Source organism: Cnephaeus nilssonii, assembly GCF_951640355.1.
Source record: "Cnephaeus nilssonii genome assembly, chromosome: 21".
Classification (NCBI taxonomy): domain Eukaryota; kingdom Metazoa; phylum Chordata; class Mammalia; order Chiroptera; family Vespertilionidae; genus Cnephaeus; species Cnephaeus nilssonii.
The window spans coordinates 34,518,441-34,541,546 of NC_137092.1; the positions used below are offsets into that span (position 1 = coordinate 34,518,441).

The following is a 23,106-nucleotide window of genomic DNA, read 5'->3' on the forward strand; positions in this document are numbered from 1 at the left end:
TGGTAATTCTTAACAAAATTGCTGAACATCAGACAAAACAAAATTGAGACAGTCTACAAAATATCTGGCTAGTACTCTCAAAAGTGTCAGTCATGAAACTGAGAAAATATCAGAGATTAAAGGAGACTAAAGAAATGGTATAAGTTAACACAATGTGTGATCCTGAACAGGACCTTGAACCAGAAATTAAACATTAGTGGGGTAATTAGTGAAATCGACTTAGATAAGATTATGTAATAGTATTATATCAGTGTTAATTTCCTGATTTTGATCATTATACTGTGGTTATATGAGATTTTTACATTAGTAGAATTAGGGGAAAGGAATTTTTGTACTGTTTTGCCACCTTTTCTCTATGTCTGAAGTTATTTCAAAACGAAAAGTTCAAAAAAACAAAATAAAACAACAACAACATTATAGAGGCTTCCCCTTTACTGGCTTCAGGTTAGAGTGTAAGCTCTTTAATGTGGCATGCAAGGCCAGCCTCATTGCTTGCCATTTCCTACAAGGGCCCGGTGTTCAGCCATCCTCACCCACAGCACCTATAGTTCTGGAACACTGTTCACTTGTCTGCACCCCTTATCCTATCTAATAAAAGAGTAATATGCAAATTGACCATACCTCCGCTACACCCACAAGCCACGCCCACCAGACAATCAGGAGAGAGTATGCAAATAAACCCAGCCAAGATGGCTGCGGCCACGGAGCGAGCAGGAGGCTTGGGTTTCCCCAGCAATGGAGGAAGCCAAGCTTTCCACACACCCTGGCGGGCCCAGGCCTCCACTCAAGGCTACCAAGTTTCAATTACAGAAGCTAAATGAACCCCAACAAAAATGGTGGCAGCCACGGAGCTGGAGAGAGCAGAAGGCTTGAGTTACACCCGGCGATGGAGGAAGCCAAGCTTTCCGCAGCCCTGGCCTGCCTTGGCCTCTGCTTAAGGCTACAAGTTTCAATTATAGAAGATAAATAAATCCCAGATCCCAGGGCCTCTGCTTCGGTCGCCAGGGGGCGTGGCCGGCCTGCAAACCACCACAGGCCCCTCGCTCAGGCCACCCCACACCCCAAGGGAACTTGCCCCCAAGTTCTGGGACACCCTTCAGGGCAAACCAGCTGGCCCCCACCCGTGCACCAGGCCTCTACTAGCCTATCTAATAAAAGAGTAATATGCAAATTGACCATCACTCCAACACACAAGATGGCTGCCCCCGTGTGGTCAAAGATCCTGCCCCATGTGGACACAAGACGGCCGCCACAAGATGGCCAGCAGGGGAGGGCAGTTGGGAGGGACCAGGCCTGCAAAGGAGGGCAGTTGTGGGCGATCAGGCCAGCATGGGGGGGCAGTTAGGAAGGACCAGGCCTGCAAGGGAGGGCAGTTGGGGGCAATCAAGCCTGCGGGGGAGGGCAGTTGGGGGGGACCAGGCCTGCAGAGGAGGGAAGTTGGGGGTGACCGGGCCTGTAGGGAAGGGCAGTTGGGGGGGACCAGCAGTCTTGGATTGTGAGAGGGATGTCCGACTGCCCGTTTAAACGGGCAGTCGGACATCCCTCAAGGGGTCCCAGATTGGAGAGGGTGCAGGCTGGGCTGAGGGACACACACACCCTGTGCACGAATTTCATGCACCAGGCCACTAGTTTCTGCATAAGCTGTTTTATCTCCCAGGATTCTCTATGTACCACTATCCCCACCCCCTATTCCTCCTTAAGACTCAAAGGACTTCCTAAGGCAGTGGTCGGCAAACTGCGGCTCGCAAGCCGCCGTGTGCCGCTCTGTTGACTAATGAGTTTGCCAACCACTGACCTAGACTCTCAATTCCAATAATTACAGGCTGTTGTTGTTCCTTGTGATTAAGCCCCTATCCCAGTGGTCGGCAAACTCATTAGTCAACAGAGCGGCAAACCACGGCTCACAAGCCACATGTGGCTTGCGAGCCGCAGTTTGCCGACCACTGTCCTAAGGCAAAGCTCACATCATGCTTTCCTCCACTCAAGAACCTGCTACTTCACTGCATTATCATTGTTTATCTGCATGTCTGTTTCTCCCACGAGACTCTGTGCTCTTAGGTCAGGGGCCATGCCAATGCCATCTGCCCAATACCCGGCAATGTGTCACACACAGTCAAAACTCAGTAACTATGTGTTGTGTGAACATGCTGTCTACACTTAGAACTACTGCCATACCCAACATTGGTAGAGTGTCTAATATTTTTACAAAGCACTTTCATAAAAGTTCCCCGACTTAATGATGGAATTTCAGGGAGAAATCTTGGAAAGATTAGAAACCCTTATTTCACAGATTAGAAGGAAAACCTAGTCCAAGGTAAAAAGTTAGGTCACACTGTGAGTCAGTGTGAAAGTTCGGGAAAAACTCTACCTCCCCGATCAGGGTCTCCTTTGAGTCATAAACTACAACAGGGGCCTCTCTTCTCCAAACTGTGCACCAGGCCTCTGTCCTATCCAGCAAATACCACAGCAGGCATGCAGGCAGGAGGGTCTGGGCCTGGCACGGTACGTGGGGAAAGCACTTAATAAATGCTTGCTAGAACCAACTGAGTCCCCAGGGAGCAGCACCACAATTCCTTATTTCCCTCAGGTTGAACCTGAACAAGGTATGACCCTCAGGCCTGGCGGAACCAAGACACCTGACTGCAGCTTCCAGTCAGGAATGCGTAGCTGGAATACGCTAGGGTTCAATGAGAGGCCTGACTGTCCACCTCAGAGACCTCTGATCCAGAGAGAGCAGGAGCCTGACTCCTTCAGGGCTGCAGAGCCCTGAGCTATGTGGCATCAGGCCAGAGGCAAACAGCTCAGATCCCATCTTCACATCTAACCTGGGGAAGAAGCCCACCCCATGCGTCAGAAATCATCTGCTCTGATTACAACGCCCTTTTTAATCTTCCTGGCCCAAGGGAGGATGTGCACTGATAACTTTAATAATGCCAGCAGGTACAATTAATTTCCATTCCTGATCTTCCTATAGTGTTATGTGAAGGGGATTAGAAGGACAAAACTCCACTCCACTGGGGCTTCAGCCTGCAGCTCTGAAACAGACATTCTGCTCCAAACGCAGCCTGGCAAACCTCACCCTGTGTTTCATCTGAGGGACCAAGCTAACCTATGAATGAATGCTTGAAAGACCTGTGTGGCCTTGGGGGCAAGGGCAATTCTTTTGTGGCTGGGTAGTAGTGACTACAAGATTAAATTAAATTTAATTAAAAGCCCGGGCAGGATTTGCTAAGTCTAATGGACACGATAATTAAGCAAGATTTAATCAAAATGATACTGAAATATTTCATGTTGTTTCAAAGAAGAACGTCTATTGTATTGGTCAATGTGTTCTGCATTTAATATATCCCTAATATAAAGTTTTTTTATGACTCTATCAAGATTTTTTTTTAAACTAAAAACCTGTTAAAGTCAACTAGAAAAAGCTATCTTGATTTATGCAACATTTCTCTTCTAAAGCAGCTTCATATCCTTTCTCAAGGTTTTCCTCACACCACTGCCAGGAGGCAAAGTGGAAAAGGATGCTTTTTCATTCAGTTTACAGACGGGCACACAGAGGGCTGGAAAGGTCAAATTCTTGTGCAAAGCTCACAAGAAGGTAATGCTAGAATTGGAAGAGATTCTTCTTCTTATTATTATTATTATTTGGTAACTCCCTGTGTCAGGCTTATGCTATTATATACCTTCTCACTATTAGCTGAAAAAATAACATGCTTACAATGCGAGTGAAGCTTCTGTTGAGGACACTGTAGTCTCCCAAGATTCAAAAATCCAAATTTAATGACATTTGCTCAGATCCCATTCTTCTGACCCCTTCAGAGTACTCATTACTGAGTGGTCTTTTTCTCATTTAAGTTCTATTAGCCATGTTATTCTCATTTCCCGTTTGCACATTTTAATTTGCTTTTCTCTCCTCTATGCTGCCTCCTCAAAGTCCTTTCTTTAGGCCTCAACTGCACTTTTCTCCGAATAGTCACTTTCATGGCTTCAACTATTAGTTTTATGTGGTTAATTTCCAAATCTCCCTTCCAGCCCCAATCCTCACTGAATCTTCACTTTGCCGTGTCTAAAACCGAACTCAGGAAATATGGTGTTGTGTCCTAGACAGAACACTGGACGGAGGTGAGAAGAATGGGTAGGTTTGGCCCCACCTCTGCTACCGCTAAACGGGGTGACCCACAGCAAGTCACTCTTTGCTGGCAATCAGATGCTTCACTAAGTACAGGGCTGGCCTAGAATCAATGGCTCTTTCGCATACTTCCCCCAGTAAATGGCAACTCCAACTTCCAACTGCTCAGGCTAAAAGGCGTGCAGTCACCTTTGGCCCTTCTTCTCCCCACATGCTACATTCAATTCAGCACGAAGTCCTATTGGCTCCATTATTAAAACACATCCCAGAATCTGACCTTCTCTCATAAGCATCACACATCTACTATTCTGTTCCAGTCCACCATTATCTCCTACCTGAATTCTTTACTGAAGTCTCCTCAACTATCCTTCCTTTTCTGCTCCTACCTGGCTCCTCCTTCAGTCTTAATACAGAAACCAAAATAATCCTACCTACAGCAGTCAGACTGTATCATTCTTCTGTTCCAAATCCTCACGTGGCTCTTCAATGGCCTCCAAAGCCCCTCCCAGTGGCAGCCTGCCACCAATCCCCAACCACATCTCCTTCGGCTCTTCTTCTTGTCTACTGTAAGGCCTCATCGCTGTTTCTCTAACCAGGTAAGTACACTCCTGTCTCATGGCCTTAGACATGCTGTTTTCTCTGCCTGAAATACCTTCCTTGGAGAGCTAACTAAAAAATCCTTCCAGAATCAGTTCAAGTACCAGTTTATCAATGAAGCCTTTCCTGAACACCCCCTATAAACCAGCACTATCCCCAGCCCTCTCATCCTCTTTCACCCTGCTTTATTTTTATCATCACCGATATGTTACATAGTTCTGGTTTATTTGATAGTTTTCTGTTTCTCTGACTAGAATATAAGCTTCATGCAGGCAGTGACGTTTCCCTGTTTTGTTGTCTGCTGTATTTCCAAGCCTACCACAGTGCCTGAAACACAGGAGCACACTGCAAACCTTTGGGGAATGACTAAATGGATTTTGGCCCATCTTCTAACATTTACCAGCATCTACCTCACATCCGGTCACTGGGCACTATCTAATTTCTTTGTTATACCTCTTACTAAACCCCATTCATTCAGTTCCCACTGCCATATCCAAGACCTGGGTTCTGTTATCTCCATCCTAAGCCACTTTAACACTACCATCAATACCACTGCAAATCATGGTTTTCAGAATTTCACTGCCCTATCTAAAATGGTCAATGGCTCTTTTTGACTAGTAGCTTGAAGTCCTCGGACTGACATTCAGAGTCCAGAGTGCTAACCATTACACCATGGGGCCTGGACTGACATTCAAAATCCTCCACACTCAGGCTCCAAGCTCAACCTATACGTCTTTCCCCATTGCTGCCCAACAGAAAGCCTTTGCTGCTGTCAGACTGGTTTCATGGGTGGCATCTCTAACGGGGACAAAGAGGCAAGAGAGGAAGTTGGCACCAGATAATATGAACATATTCAAAAGAGCCCAGCTGGTGTAGCTCAGTGGATTAAGCGTCATCCCATGGACCAAGAGGTCTTGGGTTCGATTCCCAGTCAAGGGCACATGCCTGGGTTGCGGGCTCGATCCCCAGTAAGGGGAGTGCAGGAGGCAGCCGATCAATGTGTCTCTCTCATTGATGTTTCTAACTCTCTCTCCTCCCTTCCTCTCTGAAATCAATAAAAATATATTTTTTAAAAAGAAAATATTCAAAAGATATTTCCATAAGATAAGAAATGGATGGATAATTAAGAATCCTGAAGCACATAATTAAAAGAACATCAGCCAAATTCTTTCCCCTCTGTGGAGCTTGCCTGACTCACCTCTTATGAATCTGTTCCTTTTCCAAACTCCTATAGGTGACTAATTATCTGCACCACTCATTAAATTGACGTCTTAAGTTGTAACCTGTTTCTGGAGTCTATGGACTGTCTATCCAACTAAGATGTAATACATCTAAGACCTTGAAACATATTTTAAGCTTGTTCTGCAGCCATTTTATAGTGCCAAGTTGAATAGGGAACAATTACAGACAATCCAATAATATTTACTCAGTTGAACTGCATGAACTGGTAGTGGTACTTGTGTTCCTGGATTTAAATAAAATGGTGCTTTTAAAAAAAATGAAGTGAAAGAAGAGTCAGGTGTGCTATGCAGTTTTCTTCCTGAAAACTCAAAAGCCCAAGAAAGGCCACTGATTCAAGAACTGCAAATACAGAAGGCTTATTTTCTACTCTCCACCCCCAAAATGAGCATCAAAAGGAAAACAAGGTCATGGTAGGAAGCAAGGCAGGAAAGGATGCAATGCCTATGTGGGGAGAAGGCTTGGATTACCTTGGCTTTGGAGAAGAGATGATTAAAGCTGGAGACTGGATCTCCCAGTTTGCCTTCTGTATTTCCTTTCTACCCTATATAATAACACACTGTTAAACAAGATTAGTTTAGAGAGGCAGAGACCACCCTTGCAGGGAGGAGGCCCAAGGTGCACACTCTTCTACATAAACATAACCGAAGTATAGTTACTTTAGTTACAAAAAGTATAGTTACTTTTTCTTAACTATAACTAATAACAGACAAGTAGTAACTGTATATATTTAAAGTGTACAACATGATGGCTTTACACACACACACACACACACACACACACACACACACACACACACTCTGTGGAAAAAGATTACCAAGATCAAGGTAATTAACACCTCCATAATTAACTTTTTTTCTTTTTGTGGTGAGAATGCTTAAAATCTACTCTCAGCAACTTTTAAGTACACAATACTATATTATTAACTTAGATCCTCAAAACTTACTCTTATAACTGAAAATGTATACTCTTTGACCTACATCATGTCATTTTCCCTGCCCCCGGACAACCACCATTCTATTTTCTGTTTCTAAGAATTGTGTGTGTTTTTTTTAATTCCAGATGTAAATGATACCATACAGTACTTGTCTTTCTCTGTCGGGCTTATTTCACTTAACACAATGCCCTCCAGGTTCATCCGTGCTGTCACAAATGGCAGGATTTCCTTCTGTTTTTATGGCTGAATAATAATTCCACTGTATAAACAGGGGTGGGCAAAGGTAGGTTTACAGTTGTGAGTATGCATAACGCAGAGTTTATTCTTGTATTATTTATTAATTAATTGTATTATTTCCATACAAACAACTGTAGACCTACTTTTCCCAACTCCTGTATATGCCACATTTTTTTAATTCACTCATCCATCCAAGGACATTTAGGTTCTTTGCATATCATGGGAGTGCAGATATCTTTTTGGATACAATTTCAATTCCTTTGGATATATACCCAGGAGTGGAATTGTTGGATCGTATGGTAGTACAATTTTTATTTTATTTTTTTAGGAACTGCCATGCTGTTTCCACATGGCTGCACCAATTTACATTCCAACCAAAAGTGTATGAGTCCCTTTTCTCTATATCCTCACCAATGTTAGTTATTGTTTGTCTTTTGGCTAATTTTAGAGTACTTTCTTTCCAGGTTTTACTGATTTCTATGACATCCTGGAAAGGAAGAGTGAGGGTATGAGTAATTTTCTTCAGTAAAGATGAGAGAACTGAAACCCAGCGTGGTGAAAGAACTCCACTGAGCCATGAGAGCCCAGGCTCAGACATAGCTCTGAAGTCGAGGTTCCCAGCTGAGCTCGGGGACAATGAGGAAGACAGGAAGAGGTAGAAAACGGGAAGAAGAAGGGAAAGCCCAGTTCCTTGCCCCGTGTCAAATGGAAGTAGGTGCTTTCCAAATGAAAGTGCAGGCAACCTAGCCACCCTAAAAACGTGTGACCTCCAAAAAGATACGAGATTCTAAATTGCTTCTGAATGTACCAAAACATGGTCCATATGACAGTCAAAACAACACAGCCCACAAAGAACCATAAGGAATGTCTGAGTGAGCTGTGGGATAGCCAGAAGACAGAATGCTATATACAGTCATTAAAAACAATGCTTTTAAAGATAACACAATACATGGGGGAAATGTTCACTTAAAATTTACACAAAATTTAATACACAATATAGTCCTAATTTTCTAGAGAAAATACACACATAGAAAAAAAGATTAGAAGGAAATACACCAAAATGTTAATATCAATTCCAAGTAGTCATTATTTTCTTTATATTATTTTTGTTTTCCCCACAATATTTTAAAGAAGAAGTACTACTTTTTTAAAAAGATTACTAGAGAGAGACAGGAAAGGAGGGAGAGAGAGAGGGAAACATCAATTTGTCATTCCACTTATTTATACATTCATTGGTTGATTCTTGTATGTGCCCTAACTGGGGATCGAACCTGCAACCTTGGCTTATTGGGCCAATGCTCAAACTGAGCTACCTGGCCATAGATGGTGTAGGTGTTAAAAACAATGGATAGGAAAATTTAAATACGTGCCAACTATGTTTTAAAAATAATAAATGAAGAGAGGGATATTTCAGATATATGGAAAACTGAAAAAGAACCAAAGAGAAATTCAAAAACTCAAAACTACAATATCTAAAATAAAAAATTAATTGGACAGTATTAATAGCATACTGATGCAACAAAAGATTAGTAAACTTTAGAAATCATCTAACCTAAAGCACTAAGGGGAAAAAAAAAGCTTGCCTCAATGGCCTGCATGTCTGTTATCAAGCAGTCTAATAGATGTGCAATTGGAGTCAAAGTAAGACGAGAAAATGTGACGGAAAAAATATTTGCCAGAAATTTTTCCAAAGTGAAGAAAAACCACTACTCACAGATCCAAGATACTTAGATATTGTATTTATCCAAGCCAAGTAAATACAATGAAAACTTCACTTAGAATCACCAGAGTCAAACTGCTGAAAATCAAAAACAAAGAAAAAAGATAAAAAGCAGCCATAAAACCCCCCCAAACATTACATTTAGGGGAATATTTTTAGCCTTCAGATAAAAATCACAGCTAAGGGGTGGGGGTGGAGGACAATGGGGGGATAAGGACACATATGTAATACCTTAATCAATAAAGAAAACAAAAAAGAACAAAAAAAATCACAGCTAACTTCTCATCAGAAACAATGGAGGCCAGGAAAAAGAAGGATGACATTTAAATTATTGAAAGAATATTATATGATTTGATTTACATAACTTTTTTTTTTAATAAACAGGCAAATACTTCTATTGTGTTAGAAGTCAGGATAGTGGCTACCTTTCAGGAGATAATGAATAGAAGAAGTCAAAGAAGGTAACTCATGAAATACTAGTAATATTCTTTTATCTGGATGCTAAGTACATAGTGGTTTTCAGTTTGTAAAAATTCACTAATCTGTGTACACTTTACAACAAGCATGTCAAACTCAAAGGCTAACATGGGCCAAATACAGGAGGCATGCGGCCCCGCGGGCCGCATTTGACATGCTTGCTTTACAATGTGTACTTTTTCTATGTATTTTAGATTCCTATAACAAGTTAAGGAAAAAAACCTTGCAAAATACATTAAAGATTAGAGAAAATATATTTAAGGCCCACTATAGTGTATAATATTTATAGTAGGCATTCTACAAAAGCTTGTTATTATCATCATCATACCATAGCGAGTTTTGAAAGATCTAAGTAGACTAAAGAGTAGCCTGAAAAGTCCTAAGCTCTCTGGGGCAAATCTTTCTCCTCAATTTGATTTCAAGCGCATTTTGGCACCTAGCATAATGCTGTGCTTACTGTTGTCACTAAAGTGCTTACTGAGTACATGCTCTTTTAGTTTAGGGTTATATTTAAATACAAGGTTGCATTTGGACACTTTGGCTTTCTGTCCATTGCACCTCTCCTTCCCATACTCCATCTATTTTTAAATTGTTCTTCAGATTCTTTTAACCATTTCTTGATTTATAAAGATTGACGTACCATTACACTATCAATCTTTTAAACATAGCACCTTACTTAGGCTCCTTCAAAAAAGGTAAATAGATACTGAGAACTAAAACACCAAAAAGGCAAACCTATAAACTAACCTAAGCAAAAGACTGCAGGCATCTTTGATGCACACATTCCCTCTGAGCTGAATTTTCCTAAGTCCAAAAAAAAAGCTTAGACCACCCAGAGAGAAGCCCAAAGGGAGAGGATACAGATGACGCTGACCTAGTGTCACAGACACCAAAGCTAAAATGCCAGGAACAGCACTAGCTGCAAAGCTCCCCTCAGTGTTGGCTTTGGCAGCAAACCTGATGCCCGTTATCAGCCGAGATACCTTTGAAGTAGCTGGCTGCCTTCCACCCTTACTCAAATCAGCTCAGCTTCACATCCTATTCTTTTTTTCAAAGAGATCTCTTCATCAGATATGAAAGAATAAAGCTCAATTAATCAGAACAGATTTTTGCTACCAACAAGATAAAATGGGCAAATGGAGCAGCTGTCTGTAAAGCACTGCACAACGCTGTTCGTGAGCATGTTATGTGGAGGAAATTCAATCAATAACAGATACTGAGTTCAATGGGGGGAGAGGGGGAGGGTGACTGAAAAATCACTCACCTACTCCTTCTCCCAAAGACATCTCTAAATTAAACCCTTTCTCAAGAGGGTAGAACACAAACATTGGAAATCCATTTTTTTGGGTCATTTCTTCTTTTCTTATTTATGACAACACCACAGCGCATGTCTCCTTACAGAATCATCATCCTCTCTCCTGAGACTCCTTAGGAAATCCTATTCCAATCCAAAGGGGATTCACAGGTTCCCTACCTAGGGAACATACACTGCTTTTAGTTTGAAATCTCCTTTGCCCTCCTTTATAGCTAGACCCATTTCCTTGGTGACAAAGGAAATCTGACTGGTCATGGCAATTCTCTTTTTATTTCAGATATTGTATCATGACTGACCTACTAATGGGAAAAGGACATGTTTAACATCTGTGGGCCCTGGAGAAAAGTATTGAGACTCTTACATCTCTTCCTTAGCACCCTTCTTACATTCCCCACTTCCTGCAATATGACTTAATTTATCTGAAGTCAGACTCACCCTTTGTCACCCTCCAAGAATAAAGCAGGAAAACCACAATGGGTTGCCTAGACCCGTGGTCGGCAAACTGCGGCTTGCGAGCCACAGGCGGCTCTTTGGCCCCTTGAGTGTGGCTCTTCCACAAAATACCACGGCCTGGGCGAGTCTACTTTGAAGAAGTGGCGTTAGAAGAAGTTTAAGTTTAAAAAATTTGGCTCTCAAAAGAAATTTCAATCGTTGTACTGTTGATATTTGGCTCTGTGGACTAATGAGTTTGCAGACCACTGGCCTAGACCAACCAGCCTAGATGCTCCAATACTGTCTGTTGGAGGGGCAAACAGGGCTCACATTCAGATAGGATCTTAGGACTTCAGATGTGCTCTTGGGTTTCCCAAAGGTGGAAACCAGAGTGTCTACAAGCAGTGGTTCTCACCCCTGGCCATGTGCCAGAATCATCGAGGCTCTATCCCAGAGTCTGATTCAATTGCCCTGGGGTGGGGCCTTGAGTGTTGCATTTTTTAAAATTATCTGTTAAATAAGCTTTACTGGGGCATAATAAACACACAGTAAAATGTATACATTTTGAGTATACAGTATGCTAAGCTTTGACAAATGCACATCCTCATGTAACCACAATCATAATTAAGATTGTATAATATTTCCATAGCCATACAAGTTCCCTGTGTCCCTTTGCAGTCCATCCCTCATCCACACCATGGCCTCAAGGCAATCACTGATTTGCTTCCTATCATTATAGATTAGAGTTACCCTTTCTGAAATTTCATAAAAATGGTCTCATACAGAATGTACTCATTGTGTCTGGCTTCTTTTTACAAGTATAATATTTGTAAAGTTCATTTACATTATTGTATCACCAGCATTTTGTTCCTTTTTATTGCTGAGTAGTATTAATAGATGGATATACCACCTATGTTTTCCCATTCATCTGTTAATGTGTATTTGTTTAAGCAAACTTGGTTGCTTAAAACAATATACTTTTTTTTTTTTCTCTTACAGTTCTGGAGGTCAGAAGTCCAAAATGAGTGTTACTAGGCCAAAACCAAGGTATCAGCAGGGTGTGGTCCCTTAGGAGGCTCTCGGGGCGGTTGCGTTTCCTTGCCTTTTCCAGCTGCATTCCTTGGCTCATGGCCTCTTCCTCCATCTTCAAAGTCAGTGGCCTAGCAGCTTCTCTCTGTGACTCTGCTTCTCTCTACTTCTATCACATGGCCTTCTCCTCTTTGTAATTTCCCTCTATCTCCTACTTATAAGGACACTAGTGATTGCATTTAGGACCCACCTGGATAATCAAGCATGACATCCCCATCATAAGATCCTCAAATTCATCGTATGTATCAAGTGTTATTTGAATAAGATAATGTCCATAGGTTCAATGGACATCTTTGGGATGGAGGGGCAGGGAGACCATTATTCAGCACACAATATTAGGAACATTCAGGTATAGTCTTTGTTAGATATATGCTTTTGTTTATCTTGGGTAAATAGCTAGACATAGAATTTCTGGGTCAATGGTAAGTACATATTTAACTTCATAAAAAACTGACAAGCTATTTTCTAAAGTGGTTGTACCACTTTACATTCTTACCAGCAACATGAGAATTCCATCCGTCCTCACTAACAGTTGTTATTGTCAGTTTATATATATACTAGAGGCCCGGTGCACGAAAATCCTTGCACTGGAGGCAGGGGTGGGGGTTCCCACAGCCAAGCCTATCCCCTCAGGGCACCCCAGGAGCCCTCAGAGGTGGGAGGCGACCCAGCAATCAGGGGAAGGTGATGCCCCATCACACCTCTGCTGTTGCCACTGCCGGCAGCGCAAGCCTCGGCCGGCACTGGTTACCTGAGCCTCCGGCAGCCCTGGGCGGCTGGGGAGCCACCATCCGAGGCTTACCTGCACCTCGGGCCGGCCCTGGGTGGCTGGGGAGCTGCCATCCGAGGCTTGCCTGCACCTCGGGCCAGCCCTGGGCAGCTGCAGGGCTGAGGGGACTGGGGACTACGGAGGCAGGCACACAGAGCGGCCGGGCCCATCTGGGGGCGGGCCCAGTCTTGCTGCCCGCCTGCCACCCCAGCGGGGCTGAGGGGACTGGGCACCGCCATCTTGTGGCTGTGGGCACTGCCATCTTTGAGGGCGGGACAGTCAATTAGCATATTCCCTCCTTATTGGCTGTGGGCACTGCCATCTTTGTGATGGTGTGAGGGTCAATTAGCATATTCCCTCTTTATTAGATAGGAGATATATATATATATATATACATATGTATATATATATATATACATATGTATGTATGTATATACACATATGTATGTATACACACACACACACACACACACAATGTTTTATTGACTTTTTAAGAGAGAGAGGATGGAAGAGGGATAGAGAGACAGAAACACTGATGAGAGAGAAACATCATCAGCTGCCTCACGCACTGGGGATCAAGCCTGCAACCCGGCATGTGCCCTGACTAGGAATGGAACCAGTGACCTCTTGGTTCATGGGTTGACACAAAACCACTGAGCCACGCCGGCAGGGTAATCTTTTTAATTTTGACCATTCTAGTGATAAGCTAATATCTAGATATATGCTACACAGCATATCTCCTTATAGTTTTAATTTGCATTTCCCTGATGATCAATGATAGATATTAAGTATCTTATGTGCTTACTGGCCATTTATGTATTTTCTTTAGTGAAGTGTCTATCAAAATCTTTAGCTTATTTTTTTAATCTGAATAGCTTTTTAAATTATTATTTAGTAATATGTATTATAAATATATTCTTCCAATCTGTGGCTTGCCTTTCATTTTCTTAATAATGTCTTTCCAAGAGCAAAAGTCCAAGAATTGGTGAAGTCCAATTTATCTTTTTTTTTCTTTTATAGTTCATGCTTTTTCTATCCTAAAAACTCTTATCTATTCAAGGTTACAATGATTCTTTTTTTGAAAGACTCTCACAAACAGGAAAAGTTGAGAGCTACTGGTCTATCAGGAATCTGACCTAACTTTCTCAACTGAACTTGGCTTTATGCCACAGAATCTTAGGATAATAAAGGTAAGACAGGAGTACATTTAACTGGAATACTGTAAAAAAGGATGCAACTGAGTCTTAGGACAATTGACCAGCTTCCAAACCTACATGTGAGCAAACTGTTCAAGGCTAAAAACAGTGACTTGAAAAGCAAAGTCAAGGTACTTTAAGAGTGCTCCAGCTAAATGAAAGGAGGAAGAGAGAATGGGACTGTTCTCTCCCCTCTGAGAAAAAGCACACCCAAGTTTATGAGTTTATGTTGAGAAAGTGGGGAAAATTATTTATATTTTTGGTGGGATTCTTTAGAACATGCCTCTCAGAGACAACATGGAACCGGAGTGTTTGACAGTGAGTGTTTGGCCACCGTTTTTGAAGCCACTGCATTAAAAGATGAAGGTGGCAGCAATAATATTTGCCCAAACCTTGGTTCCAACAGGGGTTAGACAGACTGAGCTTTCATTACACGAGAGGAGATGTCAGGAGCACCAAATGGGCTCAATTTCCCCTGGAGCCTCAACAAAGTGGGTCTGTTTCTTAAGCTGTGGACAGGAGGCTACTTTCTCCACATGTTATATTTAGCTAAAGGAATCCACCATGGTTTCATGCAAGTGTAAAATATGTCCCCGCAAACATAACCACAAACCAGAGGGCCAGCAGGAGCATCCCTTAAGGACGTTCAGTAGCACAGAGGGGTCAATTGTACAGCCACCCTGACATCCCCAAATTAGCTGAGTTAGCTGTGGGCCCGATTTTTGGCCAGTTCTCACATTTAATGAGTCTTTGTTTCTCTCTTACTAGAGATTGTGCCCCAAGGGAGAAAAATACTGCTGCCCTATTTCCCTCTCAACTTCCAGCTGCTTTGCTTGCCCAGACAGGGTAGAAGAAACAATCCCATGTTGATGTTTAACACCTCCATACCCTTTGAAGGTTTGTGTTCAAGAGAAAAGGTTAGATTAATTCTGTAACTAAGTGAAATACCTGGATTCAACAGAAAAGAGTCAGAAAATCTGTAACACCATCTACTCTGCACACCATAACTAGATGCTAATGTAACTTGTACATAGAAACCTTAAGTTCTAGAGACAAATATCTGGATTTAAATACTAGCTTCACCTTTTTTTTTTTCTTAATCTCTCTAAGTCTCAGTTTCCTCCTTCATAAAATAGGGATAATAGTACTATTTACCTTACAGAATTAAAAAAGATAAGGATTAAAAAAGATAATGTATATAAAGTGTTTAACACTGTACCTGGCACATAAGATTTCAAAAAATGTTAGTTTTTGAAATTCACCTGTGCCAGTGAATCAAGTTTTATAGATTAAAAAGAGGAAGGAGGAAGAAAAGAGGGAGGAGGAGGAAGGGGGGGTAGGAGGAGGGAGAGAAAAGGAGATAATCCATGTTTTTTGCCACTGATGAACAGATTCAAATTTGTGAATTTTCATAGGTATCCATAGCTGACTCAGAAATAAAGGTATTCTTTCTGAAGTTGGTGTCTCTTTTGCTGCTGGAACCAAATTTACAGGTAAAATACAAGGTGTATCTATTTTACACATGTGCATTCCACTTTGGCATCTCTCGGTTGCTGGCCTTTATAGATAACAGAATCTGAGTGCTGCATTCCTCAAGAAATGTAGTCTTCCATTGCTTAAGCTAGCCCCCTCCATACCCACATCTCCTCTTGTTTGTCCTTATCTCAGGGACTGCAACTTACCTATCACAATTTAACAAAGGTCACCAACAACTGAAGGAAAGCCCCCAGTGCAGAATACCCTTGTCATCCTAGAATTACAGTATATTAGACTTCCAAAGCAGCATGGAGATCACACAGCCTAACTCTTTAAAAAACAACAACACAACTTCAGGGAACTGAGGCGCAGAAAGGAGGAGTAATCGGCCAAGGTGTCAGAGTTACTAGCAGAGCTGAGCCTGAGGGAAAAGGTTACTTGGAAAAGGCCTCTGTTCTGAGAGCAGAGCCACACCTTGGAAGCTTCACATAGCTGACAGGGTGGCCAGGGACATTCTTTAGCTCTCTTACCTGATTACTGTGTCTTAAGCAGTGGGATTCTAATTCTTCATGTGCAACATACTCTAACCAAAAGAGATGAAAAAAATCAAGGTATGGAGAGAGAAGGCTTCTGTGTCCATTACTAGAAAGCAGAGAGGCTCACACCTAGCCAAAACAGAATTAATCTATGTTTAAAAATATATGCATCTTTTTATTGATTTATAGAGATAAATGAAGGGAAAGTGAGAGAGAGAAACATCAATGTGAGAGCGGAACATCATCAGCTGCCTCCTACACACCCCTATAGGGGATTGAGCCCACAACATGGGCATATGCCCTGACCTGAATAGATATGGCAACCTTTGGGTGCACAGGACAATGTCCAATCAACTGAGCCACACTGGCCAGGGCAAATGAATCTATGACTTAATTGATAAAAATTTATCAAGATCTCTATGATCTGCAACTATAAACAACTATATGACTAAACCTCATAAACAAAGGTTGAATGACAGAAACCAGACAGAAAAGATACACTCTGTATGGATCTATTTATATAAAGTATGAAACCAATCAAAACGAATCTCTGCTATTCAATGTTAGGACAATTGTTATCCTTGGGTTTTGGGACTTGTCTCCTCCTAATTCCTTAATGACTAGAAGAAAGCATGGGGGAGGGGTGCAGTACTTCCAGGGTACTGAAATATCCTGTTTCTTGATCTGGGAGCTAGTTACCAAATACATTGTTTATAAAAATGCATTTACCTATAAGCCTAAATGTGCAATTTCTTCAATGAAATGTAATTTATAGATAATGCAATAAAATGTGAGTAATTAGAAATTCTTTCTTATACCCCCAACAGAGAAATGCCCGGCCTAAGTAGATGAACTCTTCCTACTAAAGGGCAAGTGTCTTGTATATATGCTATGCAGTTAGGACTTTAGTAAAATGTGAAGGGCACCTGAGGAACCAGGGACATTCATGGTTTTGGTAACTGGCTGCCTTCAACATAAACATCTCTGAGATCTGGAGGGGCTGTAAGACTCTTAGCTTGGTTCTCCCCTAAACTTCTAAAGCTGAGAGATTAGGTGACATCTAGATAACTGAGCATCTCTCACAAAATTTTTTTCTCAGATGAACACAGCAAACAGAGGAGAAAACTATCAGACACCCCCTTTCCTTCGCAAGATAGCTTAAGTGGCTATCCAGGGCATAAGGAAGAGCTGAAGTAGTATCTGATTACTATCAAGGTTCCACCTAAATAAGTTTTAAATTTTTATAATAAAAATTGTATCTATTAAAGGTGTATAACAATGATTTTATACATACTAGAGGACCAGTGCACAGATTCATGCACATTGAAAGGAAATTAATTAGAAGAAATATTTTAGAGGCCTGGGAGGGACTGTGGAAGATTGGCTCTAGGGAGTGTCCGGCCTATCTTGCCCAGTCCCGATCGGCTGTACCTCAGCAGCAAGCTAACCTACCGATCAGAGCATCTACCCCTTGGTGGTCGATGCACATCATAGCGACAGGTCGCTCCGCCACCAGTCATTCTGCCATTCGGTCAATTTGCATATTAGGGTTTTATTATATAGGATAAAATCTATATTATAAAAGGCCAGTGGCCATAACGCTGTAACAACCAAACGACCGGTCACCAGGAGGTACATTGATGGGTCTCGGGGCGTGGCGGGACTAGGGTCCTGCGTTGGCGAGGCAGGTCTGAGTCTCGCACTATTTCGCATGCTGGGCCTCTAGTAATTTCTATAATCAGGCTAATTAACATATCTCCTCACATAGTTAAGTTACCTTTGTGTGTGTGAAAAGAGCACCTGAAATCTACTCTCTTAACTTATTTCCAGTATTCAATACAGTATTATTAACTACTAGAGGCCTGGTGCATGAAATTCGTGCATGGAGGGAGGGGAGAAGGGTCCCCTCAGCCCAGCCTGCACCCTCTCAAAATCCGGGACCGCTGGCTCCTAACCGCTCGCCTGTCTGCCTGCCTGACCACCCCTAACCCCTCTGCCTGCCTGCCTGCCTGCCTGCCTGATCACCCCTAACCATTCACCTGCCTGCCTGATCTCCCCTAACCACTCTCCTGCCTGCCTGATCACCCTTAACTGCTCGCCTGCCTGCCTGATTGCCCCTAACCACTCTGCCTGCCTGATCGCCCCTAACTGCCTCTGCCTCAGCCCCTGCAGCTGTGGCTTCGTCCAGAAGGTCGTTAGGCTGTCTGGTATAATTAGCATATTATGCTTTTATTATTATAGATAGTCATTCATTTTAGTCATATATACACATCACCAATTTGTTGCAGAATAATTCAAATAATGACAAGCAAGCTACAGCAGATGCTAAAAGCTATGAGTAGACGGTGAAAAGTATCCTTGCCCCTAAATGAAGCATGACCCCAACCACAGCACAGCCAGTGAGATCTGAAGGAAGTTATCTTTCTCTCCCCTCTTTTCACAGTCAAATGATTGTACCCTTAATATACTGTCTCTAAGACACAGGGAAAGCCCCTTCACAGATACAACTATGTAGTTGGAAGATTCTAAATAATTTATTTTTTCATGCTGTTATAAACAGAAGAAATTAGGTTCTAATACCAGTCCTACTGAGATCTGGAAAACTTCCTAATTTAAGAATTGGAAAACTACCCTGGCCAGTGTTGCTCAGTGATCAGAGCTTCAGGCCATGCACTGAAGGGTCTCAGGTTCAATTCCTGGTCAAGGGCTCATACCTGGGTTGCAGGTTCAATCCCTGGCTCTGGTCGGAGTGTGTGCGGGAGGCAACCACTTGTTGTATCTCTCTCACATCGATGTTTCTCTCTCTATCTCTACCTCTACCCCTCCTTCCCTCTCTTTCACTCTAAAAATCAATGGAAAAAATATATCCCTGTTGGAGGATTAACAATAACAACAAAAATTGGAAAACCAAGAGCTATAGCTGACCACAGTCCTGTTGACTGAAATCCTTTCCCATCCTCAAATTTTAACACTGAATTTTGTCAACTGGAAACCAATGAATTCCATATACAAAAAACAAATACAATAGCCTTATATAGATTCTTTACACCTATAACTTGTGATAAGATTATTTGCTTTCTGAAATATCTTCCGTGGATCTCAGACCTCAGTGTTAGACATGGTATATCATGTACTGGTACAATGTTTGGGGCCTTTGCCACCATTTGTTACCAAAATTCATGAATAAATGACTCCATTGAGAGTTCAGGTTGAAATAGCTAAGAAAAGAAGTTTCTGGCTTTCCACGAGGATAGTTCCACTATTGACAGGTAAGGTGAATTTGCCATACATTTCTTAAGATTATCGCAATTATTTTTGAGTCTTTCCTTGGTCAATTTTTTTTTTAACTTATACCCAAGGTATTATGACAAACAAATGAGCTTCATAAAGCATTCAGAACTTAAAGAAAAGATATGTCATGATAAGAATAACCAAATTCATAAGTTCCCCTTGGACAAGATAAGAACTTAGAAAGAGAACTAAACCAAAAACATAAATATATAAATTTGCTAAATGGACTAGAGGAAAAAAAAACAAACATGAAGTGACACAAAAGGTCCCTGAATCTTAACAGCTTCACAAATCACGTATGGAAATCGACTAACCATAATTAACACATGCAGATTATGAATTATGCTGCCAATCCTGGGGTTATACCTGGCAAATGGTTACTTTCCTGGACCTACTATTAATTCAGCTCAGAAAGAAAGAAAAGAATGTCAATTTAATATTCTGCCTCCATGAGTATAAGATATGAAATGACCAATTTCAAGTCTAATATGTGGGACAATAAGATATTCTTTCTCTTATTTACAAAACTGTGTCATTGCTCCACCCAAGTATCTTACGACTAGAAACAGCTACATACCTTTTTAAAGAGTCTTCCTGAGTCCTCGCTGACTTGAACAAATCGAGGAATGATGTTATTCAGGTAGATGTCACTCAGGGTGGTGTGGTCCCTGCTCTCCCGCTTCACCTGGTTTAAGAGGAGATTCCAGCAGTTGACTGGAGAGAGAACATTCTGATCCTTCCTGCAGAGAAACAGCAAGGGAAAAAAAAAAAATCACTGTTAGTAAGCAACCAGGACCAACATCTGTGACTACAGTCCACATCACAAAATCACAGTGGTCAAAGCCAAGACAGAAATAACGTTATTTTTCCTGCACTCTGCACTTCTAATGTTCTCTTTTTCTAACAACTCAAGGGAGAAAATGAGGATAATGATAAGGAGAGGGGAGGAAGAGGAAAGAAGAGAAGGAGGAGGAGAAGCAAGATTATCTGTTGAACATCTACTACGTTCTAGGAACTTGGGAGACTGTTTTATGTGCATTATTTCATCTAAGCTCCATCATTTCATTGTAAAAAAATGAACAAACCAAAAAACAAACTACCATTATCTCCATTTTACTGAGTAGAAAATTTATCCACAGCTAGTAAGAAGGAATCATACAGCTAGTAAGATGAAGTCAGGGACTAGAACCACAATTCTGTGTTGTTTGACTAGAAAAAGCTCTAGGCTGTCTCACGCCAAGGCCATTCCCTTGGCCACTAAGTCATCTGGTATGCATCTAGGGTTAGAGACAAAAAGTTAAGAGCAATACAGACTAAACGCCCACACACTTACCTATTACAGAATTCCATGAATACAACATTAGAGGCAGCTGCCATGAAAAAGTCACTAAAAATTCTTCAGTTCCATAGAACACATCCAAGGATGCTTTGGTTTCACTGATTGAGCCATTATCTCGCATCCCATACACTCTAGAGCACAATCATTCCCGGAACACATGTATTCCTACAACTTCTACAGCCTGAGTAGAACAGTATAGTGCCAAACCTAGATGCTCGTTTCTAATGAAAGCATTGTGATCTGAAAGAATTATTTTCTACTGTTTACAGCACTAATTTAAGCAACAGAAAGTTCTGCATCTGCAAGTTGGATCTCTTTAAGGAGAAAAACAGAAAGTAGGGGTTGCTTGCGGTCCTATTTATCACGGGCTTATTATGTATTTAGCACATAGCTGGGCACCATGGCTGATGTTATATAACTTGAACCCTACAACAACCTGGTGAAATGGGTGTTATTAACTGCATTCAGCAGAAGAGGAAAGTTGGATTAAGAAAGGTTAAATATCTTGGTCAAAGTCACATAGCTAAAAAGTGGCAATTCTGAAATTAAAAACAAAGCCTTATAATTGCAAAGAGAACCTGCTTAATTATGACAAAGAATCATTTTCCTGTTTATTCCCTTACCCTCCCTCCAGTCCAACTCTCAGAGCAAAGAAAATGGCCTGAGTGTGGTTTGACTTAGTCAGTACTGCCTCCATTCAGGATGGAGGGTGCCAGGCACCTGTGATTTATAGAGTATGGAATCCAACTTAGAAGGGCTTTCCCAATTCTGTTATGAGGTAACTATTGACAAATAATCACGCCAAACCTACTCTGGCTTCAGTTTCCCTGCAGTAGGCATCATCACAGTGTCTCATGGGCTGCCAGGTGAACTTCATTCTATACAAACTTGGGAATAAAGAATCAATGCATGTATCTGAACTTCTGAGAAATGTGCTATTGGTTAGAATGGATGTTGCTCTGTACTAATAGCTTTCAATTCCAGCCTGTGTGCCTCCTTCAGTAAAACTGTTTGGGTGAGCATATGACTTCATACATAGTGGTCAAGTTTAACTACATGCCACAGAAGGCTCAGGAGCCCATGCTACAGACCATGGTTGGGTAGTGAGAATAGTCATGCTCATTATCATCCTACCTCATTATCAATTGCAATGTTTCTTATACATTTTTGGGGATTATCCAGTTAATATTTATGAAGGTGAGTGAGAATAGCTAGTAGATAATATTAATTAAAATGAAAGTATTATTTTCAAGCATCTAAATCAATTTTAAACTATTTCAAACAACTCAATTGTGTGAATCAGTAGTTTCTTGATACTGGCAATCCAAATCAGAACCAGGAATAACTTGGATGCTGAAACTGACATAAAACTGCAACTCTGATTCATATTCCCAATGTCAATCAATATTTTGGGTTCATAAACACAGTCTCATGTGCTCACTGACTGACTCTGTAATAAGTGCTTTAGATTTAAAAGTAGATTTACACTAGTAAATCTGTTGCATACATGGGGGCTTATGCAAGATTTTTATTTTTAAAAAGGAACCCGTGGCTTTAAAAAACAGTATTAGACACTGTTTTCTTTTAGGGGTTCCCATCTCTTTTACTCTTACTGCAGTTTCTCATATAATGTATTTGGTTTTTTGAATATGTATGCTTTTTCAGACTAGATTCCTCTTCAACTGAGGTGTTTTAATTAATTCATTTATTTATTTTGGGAAGGTGGTGGGGCAGGCAAGGGGAAAGGCATGCTGTAGAAGAAACACAAATACACTGTAGAGACAATTTTCCCAGCCAACACGAACAAAGATGAAACACACTTCAGGCTGGAAAATAAGCGAGGCACCGAGACGTGATTTCATGGGGAGCCTATTAAGGTTCTGCTAGAGTGGTTTCCTGCTCTAGCAGCTTTGCAGCCTTATTTTATTTGGGGCTGCTGGAGCCAGGGGAACTTCGTTTGGTTGGGAGATTGAAATTTGCCTTTATATCTTTTCCATCTATCATTTGTTTGTACAGTTTCTTTACTCTCCCCGCCCCCAGAGTCTTAGGTTGTGTAATACTTGGGCATTTAAAGAAAAAGGTCTACATCCCTTAGGAATGTGCTGAACAGCTGCAAACCTCCTCAAACACTAATCCCTAAAAAGCAGACAAAATATCCAGAAGTGTTTTTCTTACTTAAAAAAAAAAATTTTAGGAGGAAGATCAAAAAAGCATCATACTGTACTTGAGAGGAGATGACTCTGGAGTCCAAACAAAGGAGGCCAGGAAGTCACAAGCCGACTATGCATGCACTGAAAGAAATAAGCCTGCACAGCTCAATCATTAGC

General features: G+C 41.4%; 1 protein-coding gene across 7 annotated transcripts in view; it reads right to left on the bottom strand.

Annotated features, from left to right (window-relative positions):
* The window catches only part of SRGAP2 (SLIT-ROBO Rho GTPase activating protein 2), a 250,759-nt gene that overhangs the window by 97,118 nt on the left and 130,535 nt on the right, over nt 1–23,106 (bottom strand). For all 7 annotated transcript variants that reach the window (XM_079760402.1, XM_079760399.1, XM_079760401.1 and 4 more), the window contains exon 4: nt 20,018–20,180. In XM_079760402.1, the coding sequence (XP_079616528.1) occupies nt 20,018–20,180 (163 nt within the window). The remainder of the gene's footprint in view (nt 1–20,017; nt 20,181–23,106) is intronic.